Source organism: Mesoplodon densirostris, chromosome X (genome assembly GCF_025265405.1).
Source record: "Mesoplodon densirostris isolate mMesDen1 chromosome X, mMesDen1 primary haplotype, whole genome shotgun sequence".
Taxonomy (NCBI): domain Eukaryota; kingdom Metazoa; phylum Chordata; class Mammalia; order Artiodactyla; family Ziphiidae; genus Mesoplodon; species Mesoplodon densirostris.
The window spans coordinates 40863323-40881694 of record NC_082681.1 but is presented as its reverse complement, the minus strand read 5'-3'; the positions used below and the strand labels follow the sequence as shown (position 1 = coordinate 40881694).

General features: G+C 40.1%; 1 protein-coding gene across 2 annotated transcripts in view; it reads left to right on the top strand.

Moving 5' to 3' along the window:
• Nucleotides 1–18372, top strand: part of TMEM164 (transmembrane protein 164) — a 161611-nt gene that overhangs the window by 60378 nt on the left and 82861 nt on the right. For both annotated transcript variants that reach the window (XM_060087410.1, XM_060087409.1), the window contains one exon: nucleotides 16031–16080. Coding sequence is in view for 1 of the 2 variants with exons in the window: in XM_060087409.1 (XP_059943392.1) it covers nucleotides 16031–16080 (50 nt within the window). In the remaining variant the exon portion in view is untranslated. The remainder of the gene's footprint in view (nucleotides 1–16030; nucleotides 16081–18372) is intronic.

Genomic DNA, 18372 nt, shown 5'->3' with positions numbered 1-18372 from the left:
CTGGGATATAGTTGTTTTACAATGCTGTGTTAGTTTCTACTGTACAGTGGAGCTCCCTGTCATACAGCAGGTTCTTATTAGTTATCTATTTTATACATATTATTGTATATATGTCAGTCCCAATCTCCCGGTTCATCCTGCCCCCCCTTTCCCCCCTTGGTGTCCATATATCTGTGTAGCTATTTCTGCCTTGCAAACTGGTTAATCTGTACCATTTTTCTAGATTCCACATATATGCGTTAATATACGATATCTGTTTTTCTCTTTCTGACTTACTACACTCTGTATGACAGTCTCTAGGTCCATCCACATCTCTACAAATGACCCAATTTCGTTCCTTTTTATGGCTGAGTAATATTCCATTGTATATATGTACCACATCTTCTTTATCCATTCATCTGTTGATGGACATTTAGGTTGCTTCCATGACCTGGCTATTATAAATAGTGCTGCAATGAACATCGAGGTGCCTCTGTCTTTTTGAATTATGGTCTTCTCTGGGTATATGCCCAGTAGTGGGATTGCTGGGTCATATGGTAATTCTATTTTTAGTTTTCTAGGGAACCTCCATACTGTGCTCCATAGTGGCTGTATCAGTTTACATTCCCACCAACAGTGCAAGAGGGTTCCCTTTTCTCCACACCCTCTCCAGCATTTGTTGTTTGTAGATTTTCTGATGATGCCCATTCTAACTGGTGTGAGGTGATACCTCATTGGAGTTTTGATTTGCATTTCTCTAATAATTAGTGATGTTCAGCAGCTTTTCATGTGCTTCTTGGCCATCTGTATCTCTTCTTTGGAGAAATGTCTATTTAGGCCTTCTGCCCATTTTTTGATTGGGTTGTTTGTTTTTTTGATATTGAGCTGCATGAGCTATTTATATATTTTGGGGATTAATCCCTTGTCCGTTGATTCATTTGCAAATATTTTAACCATTCTGAGGGTTGTCTTTTCATCTTGTTTATGGTTTCTTTTGCTGTGCAAAAGCTTTGAAGTTTCATTAGGTCCCATTTGTTTATTTTTGTTTTTATTTCCATTACTCTATTAGGTGGGTCAAAAAAGATCTTGCCGTGATTTATGTCAAAGGGTGTTCTTTCTATGTTTTCCTCTAAGAGATTTATAGTGTCCTGTCTTACATTTAGGTCTTTAATCCATTTTGAGCTTATTTTTGTGTATGGTGTTAGTGTTCTAATTTCATTCTTTTGCATGTAGCTGTCCAGTTTTCCCAGTGCCACTTATTGAAGAGACTGTCTTTTCTCCGTTGTATAACCTTCCCTCCTTTGTCATAGATTAGTTGACCATAAGTGCATGGGTTTATCGCTGGGCTTTCCATCCTCTTCCATTGATCTATATTTCTGTTTCTGTGCCAGTACCATATTCTCTTGATTACTGTAGCTTTGTAGTATAGTCAGAAGTAAGGGAGTCTGATTCCTCCAGCTCTGTTTTTTGTTTTTGTTTTGTTTTTTTCTCAAGATTCCTTTGGCTATTCATGGTCTTTTGTGTCGTCATACAAGTTTTAAGATTTTTTATTCTAGTTCTGTAAAAAATGCCATTGGTAATTTGATAGGGATTTCATTGAATCTGTAGACTGCTTTGGGTAGCATAGTCATTTTCACAATATTGATTCTTCCAATCCAATCTCTCCATCTGTTTGTGTCACCTTTGATTTCTTTCATCAGTGTCTTATAGTTTTCTGAGTAGAGGTCTTGTGCCTCCTTACGTAGGTTTATTCCTAGGTATTTTATTCTTTTTGTTGCAGTGGTGAATGGGATTGTTTCCTTAATTTCTCTTTCTGATTTTTCATTGTTAGTTTATAGGAATGCCACAGATTTCTGTGCATTAATTTTGTGTCCTGCAGCTTTACCAAATTCATTTATTAGCTCCAGTAGTTTTCTTTTAGCATCTTTTAGGATTATCTATGTATAGTATCATGTCATCTGCGAACAGTGACAGTTTTACTTCTTTTCCAATTTGGATTCATTTTATTTCTTTTTCTCCTCTGGTTGCCGTGGCTAGGACTTCCAAAAGTATGTTGAATAAAGTGGCGAGAGTGGGCATCCTTGTCTAGTTCCTCATCTTAGGGGAAATGCTTTCAGTTTTTCACCATTGAGAATGATGTTTACTGTGGGTTTGTCATATATGGCCTTTATTATGTTGAGGTAGGTTCCCTCTGTGCCCACTTTCTGGAGAGTTTTTGTCATAAATGGGTGTTGAATTTTGTCCAAAGCTTTTTCTGTACCTATTGAGATGATCATATGGTTTTTATTCTTCAATTTGTTAATATGGTGTATCACATTGATTGATTTGCATATATTGAAGAATCCTTGCATTCCTGGGATAAATCCCACTTGATCATGGTGTATGATCCTTTTAATGTGTTGTTGGATTCTGTTTGCTAGTATTTTGTTGAGGATTTTTGCATCAATATTCATCAGTGATATTGGTCTGTAATTTTCTTTTTTGTAGTATCTTTGTCTGGTTTTGGTATCAGGGTGATGGTGGCCTCATAGAATGAGTTTGGGAGTGTTCCTTCCCCCACAGTATTTTGGAAGAGTTTGAGAAGGATGGGTGTTAGCTCTTCTCTAAATGTTTGATAGAATTCACCTGTGAAGCCATCTGGTCCTGGACTTTTGTTTGTTGGAAGATTTCTAATCACAGTTTTAATTTCATTACTTGTGATTGATCTGTTCATATTTTCTATTTCTTCCTGGTTCAGTCTTGGAAGGTTATACCTTTCTAAGGTTTGTCCATTTCTTCCAGGTTGTCCATTTTATTGGCATAGAGTTCCTTGTAGTAGTCACTTATGATGCTTTGTATTTCTGCGGTGTCTGTTGTAACTTCTCCTTTTTCATTTCTAATTTTATTGATTTGAGTCCTCTCCCTCTTTTTCTTGATGAGTCTGGCTGAAGGTTTATCAATTTTTTTTATCTTCTCAAAGAACCAGATTTTAGTTTTATTGATCTTTGCTATTGTTTTCTTTGTTTCTATTTATTTCTCCTCTGGTCTTTATGATTTCTTTCCTTCTGCTAACTTTGGGTTTTGTGTGTTCTTCTTTCTCTGGCTCCTTTAGGTGTAAGTTTAGATTGTTTATTTGGGATTTTTCCTGTTTCTTGAAGTTGGACTGTATTGCTAGAAACTTCCCTCTTAGAACTGCTTTTGCTGCATCCCATAGGTTTTGGATTGTCGTGTTTTCATTGTCATTTTCTCTAGGTATTTCTTCATTTCCTCTTCGATTTCTGCATTGATCTCTTGGTTATTTAGTAACGTATTGTTTAACCTCCATGTGTTTGTGTTTTTTACATTTTTTTCCTGTAATTTATGTCTAATCTCATAGCGTTCTGGTCAGAAAAGATTCTTGTTATGATTTCAATTTTCTTATGTTGACCGAGGCTTGATTTGTGACCCAAGATGTGATCTATCCTGGAGAATGTTCCATGCACACTTGAGAAGAAAGTGTAATCTGCTGTTTTCAGATGGATGTCCTATAAATATCAATTAAATATGTGAGATATATTGTGTCATTTAATGGTTGTTTTTCCTTATTAATTTTCTGTCTGGATGATCTGTCCATTGGTATAAGTGAGGTGTTAAAGTCCCCCATTATTATTGTGTTACTGTTGATTTCGTCTTTTATAGCTGTTGCCTTATGTATTGAGGTGCTCCTGTGTTGGGTGCATATATATTTATGATTGTTATAACTTCTTGGATTTATCCCTTGATCATTATGTAGTATCCTTCCTTGTCTCTTGTAACATTCTTTATTTTAAAGTCTGTTTTATCTGATATGAGTATTGCTACTTCAGCTTTCTTTTGATTTCCATTTGCATGGAATATCTTTTTCCATCCCTTCACTTTCAGTCTGTATGTGTCCCTAGGTCTGAAGTGGGTCTCTTGTAGACAGCATATATATGGGTCTTGTTTTTGTATCCATTCAGCCAGTCTCTGCCTCTTGGTTGAAGCGTTTAATCCATTCACATTTAAGGTAATTATCAATATGTAGTTCCTATTACCATTTTCTTAATTGTTTTGGGTTTGTTTTTGTAGGGCCTTTTCTTCTCTTGTGTTTCCCACTGAGAGAAGTTCCTTTAGCATCTGTTATAGAGCTGGTTAGGTGGTGCTGAATTCTCTTAGGTTCTGCTTGTCTGTAAAGCTTTTGATTTCTCCATCGACTCTTAATGAGATCTTTGTCGGGTAGAGTAATCTTGGTTGTAGGTTCTTCCCTTTCATCACTTTAAATATATCATGCTACTCCCTTCTGGCTTGTAGAGTTTCTGCTGAGAAATCTGCTGTTAACCTTATGGGAGTTCCCTTGTATGTTATTTGTTGTTTTTCCCTGTTGCTTTTAATAATTTTTCTTTGTCTTTAGTTTCTGTCAACTTGATTACTATGTGTCTCAGCATGTTTCTCCTTGGGTTTATCCTGCCTGTGACTCTCTGTGCTTCCTGGACTTGGGTGACTATTTCCTTTCCCATGTTAAGGAAGTTTCGGACTATAATCTCTTCAAATATTTTCTCGGGTCCTTTCTGTTTCTCTCCTCCTTCTCAGACCCATATAATGTGAATGTTGGTGCGTTTAATGTTGTCCCAGAGGTCTGTTAGGCTGTCTTCATTTCTTTTCATTCATTTTTCTTTATTCTGTTCCGTGGCTGTGGTTTCCACCATTCTGTCTTCCAGGTCACTTATCTGTTCTTCTGCCTCAGTTATTCTGCTATTGATTCCTTCTAATGTATTTTTAATTTTAGTTATTGTATTGTTCATCTCTGTTTGTTTGTTTTTTAATTCTTCTAGTTCTTTGTTAAATATTTCTTGCATCTTCTCCATCTTTGCCTCCATTCTTTTTCCAAGGGCCTGGATCATCTTCACTGTCATTATTTCTGAATTATTTTTTGGATGGTTACCTATCTCCACTTCATTTAGTTGTTTTTCTTGGGTTTTATCTTGTTCCTTCATCTGAGACATTGTCATCTACCTTTTCATTTTGTCTATCTTTCTGTGAATGTGGTTTTCGTTCCTCAGGCTGCAGGATTGTAGTTCTTCTTCCTTCTGCTGTCTGCCCTCTGGTGGATGAGGCTCTCTACGAGGCGACACACTGTTTGTTGAAGAAACTTTTTTCTTTGAATGGTCTTGCTCCCCTTGTTGAAAATCAGTTGGGAGGGTTTATTTTTGTACTTCGAATTCTTTCCATTAGCCTATATGCCTATACTTATGCCAGCACCACTTTATCTTTATTACTGTTGCTTTGTAGTAAGTTTTGAAATGTGGCAGTGTGGATCTTCCTACTTATTCTTCTTTTCAAGATTTTTCTGGCTCTTTGGGGTACCTTGCAAATCCATATGAACTTTAGAATTATTAGCTTGCCAGTTTGTATAAAGACATCTGTTGGATTTTTAAAAATTATTTATTTATTTATTTATTTATTTATGTGTACATTGGGTCTTTGTTGCTGTGCGCAGGCTTTCTCTAGTTGTGGCAAGTGGGGGCTACTCTTCATTGCAGTGCGTGGGCTTCTCATTTCAGTGGCTTCTCTTGTTGCAGAGCATGGGCTCTAGGCACATGGGCTTAAGTAGTTGTGGCGCACGGGCTTAGTTGCTCTGCGGCATGTGGGATCTTCCCGGACCATGGCTCAAACCCCTGTCCCCTGCAGTGGCAGGCGGATTCTTAACCACTGTGCCACCTGGGAAGTCCTCATCAGTTGGATTTTGATAGAGATTGTGTTGAATCTATCGTCCAGAATTTGTGAGTTGTATAACATGATCAGAGATCTGTTTTAAGAAGAGGAACCTGGCAGTACTGTATGAACTAGAGTGAAGAAGGGAAGACACTGGAGGCCTTGAGATCAGATTGGAATCTGTTATAGTAGTTGAAGAAAACGAGAGGGAGTGGACTAGGAAAAGATAATGAGGGTGGATTTGAGATATATGAAAAGGTTAAATGTCAAGATGACAGGACTTGGGGACTGACCTACATATGGGGCCTGAGAAAGAGGGGTGGCATCAAAGATAGCTCTGAGGCTTGAAGATAGGCTAATTGATTGGATAACAGTGCTGTTTTTTAGAACTTTGTATTTTATTTTATTTTTATTAAAATTTTTTTATTGAAGTGTAGTTGATTTGCAATGTTTTGTTAGATTGAGTTGTACAACAAAGTGATTCATGTGTATATATATATATATATATATATATATATATATATATATATATTCAGATTCTTTTCCATTATAGGTTATTACAAGGTGTTGAATATAATTCCCTGTGCTATACAGTAGGACCTTGTTGTTTATCTATTTTATATGTAGTAGTTTGCAAAAACTTTGTATGTTAAAATGATTTTCAATTTATAGAAGAGTTGTAAAGATACTACAGAGAATTTCTATATACCCTTCCTTCACCTTCCCCTAGTGTTAACATCTTGTATAACTATGGTAAAATCCTGAAAACTGAGAAATTAGCATTGGTGCTTGAACTAAACTATAGACTTTATTCCGATTTCACCAGTTTTTCCACACACGTCCTTTGTCTGTTCCAGGATCCAGTCCAGGATCCCACATTGCATTTGGTTGTTAGGTCTTCTTAGTCTCCTCCATCCATGACAATTCCTTAGTCTCTGTCTTTTATTACCTTGTCAGTATTGAAGAGTACTTGTCAGTTACTTTGTAAAGTGTTCCTTATTTGGGCTTAACTTGCTTTTTTTTTTCATGATTAGATTTGAATAATTTTGGCAAAAATACCACAGAAGTGATGTTCTCCCCTTCTTGGTGTATCATATCAGGGGGTACATGATGATATATGTTATTTCTGGTGATGTTAACCTTGGTCATTTGCCAGATTTTTCCACCATAAAGTTACTATTTTCCCTTTGTAATTAACAAGTACTTTCCGTACAAAAATGATCATCTTTCACTACTAATCAGCATCTGTCAATGGTTTTTGCCTACAATTATTGCTGCAGTGTTTGCCTAATGTTAATTTTGCTTCCCTCATGCCTTCTGCCTTTATCAGTGGGAATTCTATTGTTGGAAGAGCTGTCCCTTCTCTCCCATTTTTTTGTGGGAGCAGTTAAGCGAGGGAAGAGGTTAGGGAAAGAAGACGGCAAGTTCAGATTTAGGCATGGTAGGCATGAGATACCTGTATAACATACAGATGGAAATATCCAGAAAGCATTTGTTATCTGCATCAAACAACAGTTGAGTTTAAGATGTTGGAGGCAAGCACTATTATTATTTTCTGTTTTAGAATGTAGAAACTGAGGTTCAGGGTGAAAACCTGAGGCATAGTGGGAAATAAAACTGGCAAGGCAGCTGAGGGCCACATTTTCTAGAGCCTTAATTACCCGACAGATGACTTTGGACTTTGTTCAGTGACTCACCAGTGCCAATTTAAAATTTGCCAGGAGGGAACAATTGATAATCAGATCCTAGCTCTGGATAGCACTGTGTGCAGCCATAGGGAGCCGCTTAATATCCCCAATTAAATAAAGTCTAAGTACCTAATGAGTTGTATAGGCCGTTGGGAAAAAAGAGGTGTTATCTGGAGTTATTGGAGAAGGCTTTGTGCGGGAACTAGAACTTGCTATGGGCCTGGATGGAATTTGCAGTGAGCAGAGAACAGAAAGGGCATCCAAGAAGGATGATGCTACCAATAGCTCATACTTATTTTATTCCTTACAATGTGCCAGGCACTGAACTAAGTGCTTCAAACTAAGTGCTTTAATGTTCCCCTCTACCCTATGAGATAGTACTAATGTAATTCTCATCTGACAGACGAGGAAACTGAGCCTCGAGTGTTTAAGGATTCTCTCCTTGTAGGCAGCTGGACAAGGGAAGCCAAGTAATATATTAGCACATTATAGTACAAGCATGGACATAGAACAAGTGTAGTTAGATGAACTGGAAGTTTAATCTAAGCTCTTGCTGATGCAGCTCACAGTAGGGATGGATTTTCTTTTGAGATCAGAATAATTATAGCTACTATGTATTGAGTGCTAGCTATGTGCTAGACATTGTGCCAAGTGCGTTGCTTGCTTTATCTCATTTGATCCTCTCCAAAACCTCGTGAGACATAGGTGCTATTTTTATCCCTATTTTAGAGATGAAAATTCCTCCAGTCTCTTGTCCAAGGTTACAGTGCTGGTGAGTGGCAGAGCCAGCATGTGGACCCAAGTCTGTCTTAACTCTAAAGCCCATAATCTTAACCACTTAGCAACGCTCCCTATCCTGCTTCCACTCTCTTAATAGGGATGAATTTGGCAATGGGACCAGAAAACTTGATGTTTTTAAGCTAAGGTTCTCTGGTCCCTGGATAGTGCTTGGATGTGGACATTGCCAAGTATATATGCCTTTGTGACTCTCCTTTTTCTATACCTCATTTGTTGGCCAACCCCGTTCTTTCTTTGGGTATAATTCAAACAGGTTACAATGTGGTCTTTCAAGTCTTTCAAGTCTGGGAACATTCTGGCTTTAAAATGAATTTTCAATCTTTTAAATCTATCTATGTTGATTTTTGAAGCCTGAGAGTTTGTTAGTAGGTACTCCAATTTCCCTTTTGTCTAAATTCTTGAGAGAAGGCTCTTTGTCAGCTCCTTATACTGACAAAAATGGTAATTTCTCAGAAAGAGGTAAACAGAAGGAATTAATGGGAGGATCGAGGAAATGATGCTTTCTTTTGTTATTTGAAGGGTAAAAAAGAGGTAGCTAAAAGAAGAAAGATGAGAAGGCCATTCTCATGGAAGAGTGACTAGGATTAGCAGTGATACAATTTCTTGATTTGGAGATTTAGAATTTTAAAATATTATGAAAACAATCGGGTACTCTTTTTTTAGTCCCAGGGTTGTAAAAGACTCAAAGCATGGCATCAAAGATAGAAGCCATCAAGGGAATAACGAGTATATCTGATTACATAAAGATATAAAAATTTCCATACGAAACTACCATAACCAGAGCTACTACAATGGCAACATGGGAAAAATATTTGCAGTAAATGTCAAATAGTCTGTATTCAATGTCATTAAAATGTAAATAGCTCTTATAACCCAATAAGAAAAAGAACATACTAGTTGAAAAATAGGCAAGGCCACAGATGGTCACATCCCCAAAGAAGAAATATGGCTGGCCAAAAAACATGTTAGAAAATAGTTTAATATTTCTGGCAATCTGAGACATGCAAATTAAAGCACTAAAGAGTGTGTGTGTGTGTGTGTGTGTTGTAGTGGAGGAAAATTAATTTTCCTTCTACCCTTCTAAATTCTTGGCTGAGATCCCCCTGTAATAAAAGACAGAATAACAAGAGGAAAACAAACAGACATTTAATAACTTGTATACCTCCTGTGTTCATGGGAGAGACCCAGGAAAACTGAGTAACTCTGTCAAAGGGCCCAAGCCACCACCTCAAATATCAACTGCAGCTAAAGACAAAAGGGTGGAGGGAGCCAGTTCCTGAAGGTGACCAGGAAAAGCACAGTAAACAAGGGTAAGGTTGTTATGCAGGTTTAAGTTGCTGCCTTTTCTATTGATAAGAGTTTCTAGAGATTCAGAGTCATCCTTCTCTTCTACAGAGTGAGAGACACCCTTACAAATAGAGATTTCTTTTATAAATGTAAATGTCTCTTACAGAAAGAGTCTTGTATACTTGATTTTCAGGGCTTCTCCTGTATCTGCATTTTGTTGTTGTTGTTTTAAACCAGCTCAAAATAGTCCTTATGCCAAAGAGACATATTTGGGGGTGGCAAATTCTGCTCCCCTTCAGCGTTTTGCCTTTTAAAAAGTGATAATGACCTATTGGCCAGGCTGTAGCAGAAACACATTCTCATATGTTGCTGGCGGGAGTATATATTCAAAGACATTTTCTGGAAGGCAGTTTAGAATTATCGGTTAAAAGCCTTAAAATGTATATTCCCTTTGAAGACCTAGAAATTCTTATTCTACAAATGGAGGCTAAATAGAGAAGGATCTGAAAATTTAGACATAACTTACATGTGCGACAGGAGGAGATTGGTTGAGTAAATTGTTGCATATCCATATAATTGAATAAAATGAAGCTATTAGAAAATGAGGTTGTAGAAGCATGTTTATGACATGGAGTATTTCAGGATACAGTTTGGGACAATGCATGAGGCCACCACGCTGGAGAGATCCACAGGGTCCGGAGTAGAGAAAGTCTTGCCTGCCATGCTAAGGAACTTGAGCTTTTCCTGTAGTTACTGGCCAGCCATTAAGGGATTTTAAAGGGTAGATCAGAGCTGCATTTTAGATAGATCCCTCTTGCAGCAATGTGTCTGGAGGCAAGAGGCCAGTGAACATTATTTCAGTGGTCCAGGGAGAGAGAAGATGAGGACCCGAGAGTATAAACATTGGTGAACAGAGCCTAGGAAAGACTTTGGGCAGCCCAAGGAATGGATCTTTGCTATGGTGGGTAATGTTTGTAAGCATTCTTCTTTAGGAACCCCCAAATAGTCGGGTGCCCTCATAGGCGGTGGAGCCAGGAGAATTGGAACTGCAAGGGCTGGGCCTCGGAAGATTGTGTTGCAGGCCAAATACAACTCTCCTGTCCCTCTCTCACTCACTTTCCCTTTCATTTCGTTTTCCCATCCCTCTTCACTGCTTAACCTGGCTAGCCCCTCAATTAGGATGGTCTTGATGACTGGCCGTCCTTCCCAACTACATTTCTCATAGTGTTACCACTTCCTCCTGTGAACAAAAATTATCTTCTTTCCACGTTATGATCATGGGGGTTTACTGAATCTAGTGTTTGGGTAGAGCAGAATTTGACAGGGAGCTGGATATTGATGCCAATGAACTTGGGGCTGATATGACTGTGGAACAGAAACAGGAACAGGAGTGGGTCAAGTGATGCCGAGAGCTTGGGTAGGGAAGGTGGGAACCTGGAACCAGAGTTGTTCAGAGGTAGAGGATGAACTGGAATAGCTGCTGGTGCCTAGATTAGGTGCTTAGGAAAAACCTGAATTTTCGAGTTTGTGGGCAAGATGCTAGAGAGCCACTGTCTCCTGGGGAAGCTGAGAGAGTGGTTTTTGAATGGAACCTGAAGGTTTTTTCCAGGAAAAAACAGCCAAACAAGAGTCCAGTTTTGTAAGGATTCAGGAACTGCCAGCACCCAGCAGATCTGGGAATGAAGCAGGTTGGAGCTAAGATGACCCTGTCTTTAGAGACCGCTGGACTCTGAAATCCATCTGCGTAAATACAATTTGCTGCCCGGGCAGGTTTGTGTTTTGAGATGTCTCGCCTTGTGAGGAGTAGATTTTTGTGTGGTGGTACAGGTGTGGGGCTCCTGCGGTGGCACCATGTGTTCTGTTGGGGGGGTCAAGGGGCAGGGCTAGAGTCTAAAGAAGAGAAGCCCACATGAGGCTGGGACCATGTCAGGTGTGAGGTGGAAAGTGTGTTGATCCGGGAGTTACGGGACCTGGGTTCTTGCCAGAAACCTTGTCAGAACCTTCCTCCTGGGTTTCTCCATCTGTAAAATGGGATTTCATAGCAACACCCTGCTTACCTCCCAGGCGATGGGTAAGTGGAAGTCTGCTAGGCTGAAACAAATGCCAACAAAATTTGGAGGCAGTTGGCAACCAATCAAAGAAGAGAGCAGACGTATTGGGGCCAAGGCTGGGGGCCTTTGGGCCTCTGAATTAACATGTTATCTTCACTCCTCTCCTTTGGTTAATGGTGATTATGGATGTGGCTCCAGCATGACAAAGCAGAGAGGTTTAGTGTCATAAATCTATGAAGTTGCCACAGGAGACTGTGAGTTTACTGGAAAAGGAATAGGATGGAGTTGGGATCCTTTTTCATATAAACTAAAAAAATTTTTTTTTTTAAATTTTGTTTATTTTTGGCTGTGTTGGGTCTTCGTTGCTGAGTGCGGGCTTTCTCTAGTTGTGGTGAGCTGGGGCTACTCTTTGTTGCGGTGCGCGGGCTTCTCATTGCGGTGGCTTGTCGTTGCAGAGCACAGGCTCTAGGCGCGCGGGCTTCAGTAGTTGTGGCACACAGGCTCAGTAGTTGTGGTGCATGGGCTTAGTTGCTTTGCAGCATGTGGGATCTTCCTGGACCAGGGCTCGAACCCGTGTCTCCTGCATTGGCAGGCAGATTCTTTTTTAAAAAATAATTAATTAATTAATTATTTTTTAATTTTTGGCTGCATTGGGTCTTCGTTGCTGCATGTGGGCTTTCTCTGGTTGCGGTGAGCGGGGGCTACTCTTCGTTGTGGTGCGTGGGCTTCTCATTGCGGTGGCTTCTCTTCTTGTGGAGCATGGGCTCTAGGCGCGCAGGCTGCAGTAGTTGTGGCACGCGGGCTTCGGTAGTTGTGGCTCGTGGGCTCTAGAGCGCAGGCTCAGTAGTTGTGGCGCACGGGCATAGTTGCTCCGTGGCATGTGGGATCTTCCGGGACCAGGGCTCGAACCCGTGTCCCCTGCATTGGCAGGCAGATTCTTAACCACTGTGGCAGGCGGATTCTTAACCACTGCGCCACTAGGGAAGTCTCTGGGATTATTTTTCAAATCTCATTTTTTGATGTGTCTACATGTATCTGCTTTAAAGGTTGCTTGAAAAAGATAGCCTCTATCCTGGTGTTGGGAATAGACAGGCAAGACGAGGAAGGCCAACATGCTGATTGGAAATGACATGGCCGCAGGAAAGTAACTGTTGGAAAACTCAGTTACAGTCAAGACTAGCAGAGCTACTTGAAGAGAAATCAGATGCATGAGTGAGTTGGGACTGGAGGCTTGCTTTCTTCAGTAGGTTTCTGGGCCTCTGGCATAGGGCTGTCATGGATCAGAACCAGCCAAATGGAGCAGTTACAGGGAAATCGGCCCCCAAGAATATGCTTATCTCCTCTTGGCTGTGGGTATAGAAAAGTAAGAGTGAACAGTGGGGCCCAGTGTCGCATTTTTGCTTCTCTGTTTTCGCATGTTGGAAGTATCTAGGGTATACCAGAAGCTCAGGAAGACTGCTGGCATGGCTCTTAGGTGACTGCAGAAGTATTCTTTCCAAGGTGATTAGGGGCCCCTGTCTGCTTTCTATATACTGTAGCTTCTGAATGTAGCCTTTGATGGGCCTGATGCTGGGTAACTATGTACAGCCTCCAACTTGGTCCCTTGCCTAAGGTGAGTAACTCTACTGCTGGGTCAGTGGTAAAGAATACCAGCTTTGTTTCTTTCTTGGACTGCTCCTGACACGTGGGGTTGAGGAGTGGGGTTAAGTTCATGTCTGGATGATTGAAATTCCAAGTTGACAATCCTTGTCCCAAACCATTAAGGTCAGATGTATTTCATAAATCTAATTTTTTTGGATTTTAGAAAGGCAATACAGTGAACGTGTTTTTTGTTTTTGTTTTTTTTTGGCTGCGCTGAGTCTTCGTTGCTGTGTGCAGGCTTTCTTTTCTCTAGTTGTGGCGAGTGGGGGCTATTCTCTGTTGCGGTGCGCGGGCTTCTCATTGCGGTGGCTTCCCTTGTTGAGGAGCTCGGGCTCTAGGTGCGTGGGCTTCAGTAGTTGTGGCATGCGGGCTCTGTACTTGTGGCTCGTGGGCTGTACAGCTCAGGCTCAGTAGTTGTGGTGCATGGGCTTAGTTGCTCCGTGGCATGTGGGACCTTCCTGGACCAGGGCTTAAACCCACGTCCCCTGCACTGGCAGGCAGATTCTCAACCACTGTGCCACCAGGGAAACCCCAGTGAACGTGTTTTACAGACACTCCCAGTGGGGTCTGGGACAGCACCCCGTATTCAAAATACATTCTTTTTGTGGAAAATGTGTGAGTACTCACCATAAATGGAATAAAGGAAGTCTGTAAGTAGCCTCAGCTCAGTTCAAGTCATATCTGCTACCAAATTAGTTTTGAAAAAAAAAGACAGACTTTTGGTTTTTAGAGCTTTTTGGATTTGGCGATTGCAGATAAGGGATTGTGGACCTGCAATTGTCATTGGTTTTGCAGTTTTAATCAAATTGATCCACAGGGGAAAGGCATTTTCTCGATGGATATTTTCTTGGCGGGGTTCTCTGATGAAGTATTGTGTGGGTAATGGACTCCTGGCCGTGTTCCTTTCAAGACCCTTTTTCTTTTCCATTCTTTCTCTTCTTCATGGCAGGGATTCAAGCAGGTGTCTCTACTTATAGTGATTTTCCTTATAGTACCCTTTTCTCTTAAGTGTAGATTCTGAGAGAACTGAAGGACAGAATATAAAGAATATACTCATGACAAAGCCAAACTAGCCCATAATGCAAATAATGTCTGCTCATAAATGCTCACCACAAGAGAGGGACACATGTCAATGATTTTGTAAATCCTCACCATTAAGTCACTGTAGGTAAAGTAACTCCATAAACATGAGTTTCATTCTTTTGTCAATCCTTCTCCTGCTGAATGTCTGTTTTTTTTTTTTTTTTTTTTTTTCTGAATGTCTTTGATCAAACCTTCAGCACATCTGGCTGCCTGGAGTGTTTGAATCTCCTGGGGCATTTGTTAAAATGCACAGATTCCTGGAACCCCGAACTTCTGGAATCAGCATTCCTAATGGGGGGAGCCCAGGAATTTGCACATTTTATAAGTGCTCTGCAGGGCTTTCCTTGTCCCTCTTGAGAACCAGTGCTTTGGTGCAGTCAGACTGCCACGGCTGTAGGTTTTTGAAGGCTGTAACCCAGGCCTAGTTCAAACCAAGTAGCATGGAACTGATGGTCTCTTAGAAGGACCAGGTTCTTTTTGTTTGGTTTGAGCAGAGAAACTAGAAGGGGACCCACTTAGTCATGCTTCGAAACAAACCGATCAAATGTGAGGGAGGAAAATAATAATAATAGAAGAAAAACAATGGAAGTTTAAAAACATGTATACCTCCTGTATACATGAGGGAGACCCAGGAAAAGTGACTAACTCCCTGAAATGGCCCAAGCCACCACCTTAAATACCATCTCCAGCCAAAGATAAAAGAAAGATGTTGAGTGTCGGTTGGTGGGTAGAGGTGGAGGAGAAGGCCATTTCCTGGAGGTGACCAGGAAAAGCACAGTGAACAAGGGTAAGGTTGTTAGGCAGATTTAGGTCCTTGCCTTCTCCATTGTTGAGAGTTTCTAGAGATTTAGAGTCTTCCTTCTTTTCCTAGAGGGAGACACCTTAACAAATAGAGATTTTCCTTATAAATGTAGATGTCTCTTACAGAAGGGTAACTTCTACACAGTTTTCAGAGCTTTTCCTATGTCTGTTGTTTCTTAAAAACAATCAGCCTAAAGTAATTCTTATGCCAAAAAAACAAACTTCGGGGTAGCAAATTCTGCTCCTCTTCAAAATCAAAGGGAGGTTAAGAGCCTGGGGGGTGGCAATATTGATAGGATTGCCAGATAAAATACAAGCTGTCCAGTTAAATTTGAATTTCAGATAAACAATGAATAATGTTCTAGTGTATGTACGTTCCATACACTATTCAGGATATACTTATACTAAAACATTGTTCATTGTTTATTTGAAATTCAAATTTAACTTGGCATCCTGTATTTTTCTTTCTAAATCTGGCAAAGCTAGGTATTGATTAACCCACCTTCCCCCATGGGAGGCAAACCAGATGGCATTTGTGTCTTTGTCCTATCTCAGAATCCATTTTTCCTTGTCCTAAGTTAGAAACCTGTCATACTGGCTACTCGTGTCATGCTGAACTTGAAGGATTGAAAAATTGAGTCTTCTAGAGGTTAAGAGGAAGTGTTTTAGAGGCTGAAATGGCTTAAGAAAAGCTCTCCCCATCTCCTACCCCTCCACCAATTACTTCTTCCGCTCTTCATCCATCTCTTTCCCTCTCTCCCCGACCTACCCCTTCCCCATCACACACACACAGCCGGAACAGACAGGCACACATAGATGCATGTGCAAACGCAAACATGTTTGGAACACCACTTGCTTGTCTTTTAAAGTCTTTTATGTTACATTTTCTGTGTAAGAGTTTGGTTATTAATTATTATTATTATTATTATTTTTATTATTATTATTAAAATAACACTGTCTCACTGTGTCCAGCATTTCTCTTGATAACCATACTTAATTTTTTTGCCATTGCAGATCTTTCTCCTGGCCTGCCCTCCGTGTCCGGGAGCTGTCGTCGTCTTCAAGTAAGGGGAGATTGTTTTTCTGTTGCCATTGCTGAACTGCTTTGTCTGTTTGATAACAAAGGATGATGAACACATTGCTTGTGACCACCTTGAACCTGCAATGCTTTGTGTCTGGGCTTCCCAAGGGACAAAAGTCTTCAAGGGTCCAATGAAACAGGCAAATGTTGTATGTGGAGATTTGACCTTTGTGCTTTTGTCAAGCCCTGACAGATCCTTCTTAGCGATTCTTTGTGGTGGTGTTTTATGGCCAAGACATTCCCCCTTGGAAGTTAGCCGACCTCGTAAAGTTTCTCTTGAGTTTGCTGGGGGCCAGACAGGTCCCCTCCTTTAGCGAATCTTTGTACTGTGGTCCTGCTGTTCCACTGAGGATACTTTGAAGGACTTTGTGTTTTTATGGGGGTTATTTTGTTGTTAAAGTGCAAATTAAAGTGAGGAGAGAAAAATATCGCCTTATTACAAGTCCTGACTTTCTTTAAAATAGAAAGCATCAGATCCATTAAAGTGTATTGCAGGCAAATCATGTTTGTCTGAAGGCAAGTTTGCTTAAATGAAATTCTCAAGAGTCCCAGAAGCCTCATTTTAACCACGAGTTGTGACCATCTCATTTATCAAACCTTTTATTAGAGTTGCTAATGAGAAGCTAAATCGACCCAATTAATTTTGTCTCTTTCCCCCTTCTGGCCCCCATTTTGGAGCTGTTTCTGAGCAGGGAAATGGCTGCAAGCCAGAGAGAGGGGGCAAAAAGTAGAGTCCAGCAGATCCTTAGATCATTGAGAGTGGCGTAAATGGCTTTCTGATTTAGTTAAGTCTTTAAAGTGTTAGGTAGGAGGAAATATACCCTATTTGCTGCTTCAGATAGCTCCTTGGAATAGCCACTTAGTCTCTTGCCTAGGGTGAATAACTTTCTGGTAGATGAGGGGTAATGGATCCTGATTTCATAAGCTCTTACTTGGACAGCTCCTAAGCGGAAGGTGTATTTAACCCTGTTTTCCCCCCTTGATTTCCCAAAATGGGCTCAATTTTTCAGTGTAATGTTTTCAAAGTAACATTTATTGGTTTTATTTCATTATTATGAGAGTAACAGTTCTCATTATAGAAAATGCAGAAACATAAAGAAGAAAATAAACACCACCCCTAATCCTACCAAGAGATTATTTTGGTTATTTCCTTTCTTTTTTGCTTTTTTAAAAATTTTAACAAGCAGAGACCACATTTAGGTTTTTTTTTTTACTGTATCTTTTCTAAATTTAATTCAATTTATGTGTGTTTGTACATATAAAATACATAAATATAACTGCTGGATTTATTTTTTTATAGTGGTCTTTTTACCCTGTCCTTTTCCTTGTTTAGTTTGTCCCTTGCCTCTACCTTTCCACATCATCCCTGTATATTACCAAACCAGTATGTATCCTTCCATATTTTTCTCCATGCTCACAGGTATACACACACACAGACACACACACACACACACACACACACACACACACACAGGTTTTGGAATGTTCTGTTGTTTTTGTTAATTGTTTTTTTTTTTGGCGGTACGCGGGCCTCTCACTGCTGTGGCCACTCCCTTTGCGGAGCACAGCCTCCGGACACACAGGCTCAGCGGCCATGGCTCATGGGCTCAGCTGCTCCGCGGCATGTGGGATCTTCCCGGACCGGGGCACGAACCCGTGTCCCCTGCATTGGCAGGCGGACTCTCAACCACTGCGCCACCAGGGAAGCCCCTTGTTAATTGTTTTACAAAAATAGAATTCTGTATATACTTTAACACATCCTACTTTTTTCATCTCATGAAAATCTATCAAAGCCTCTTGGTATGGCTCTTATTCTTTTAAAAAAACTGGAAAATATTTCATGGATGCACAGCTTATTTAGCTATTCCCCTACTAATGAACATTTACATTCTTTCCAGATTTTGGCCACTATAGTCAATGCTGAATTAAACATCATTGTGCTTATGCCCTTATATACTGGTGCTTTCAATTTATACACACAGACACAAGTGTTTATATATAAATAAATATTTGTTACCATATTGATTTACAAAAGCAGGCTGTTATAATTCACTTTTCCCTTTTATATGTAACATATGAGATTATTGTTTGTTTCACATCCCTGCTAGCATAAGGTTTTATGGTTCTTTTATAATTCTGACAACTTAATGGATGTATTTCCTTGGCTACTAATGCATTTTGGTTTTGTCTCTCTCTCTCTCTCTCTCTCTCTCTCTCTTTTGGTCCAATTGGATTTTCTCTTTGAATTATCTGTTCATATTATCTGCCCATTTCC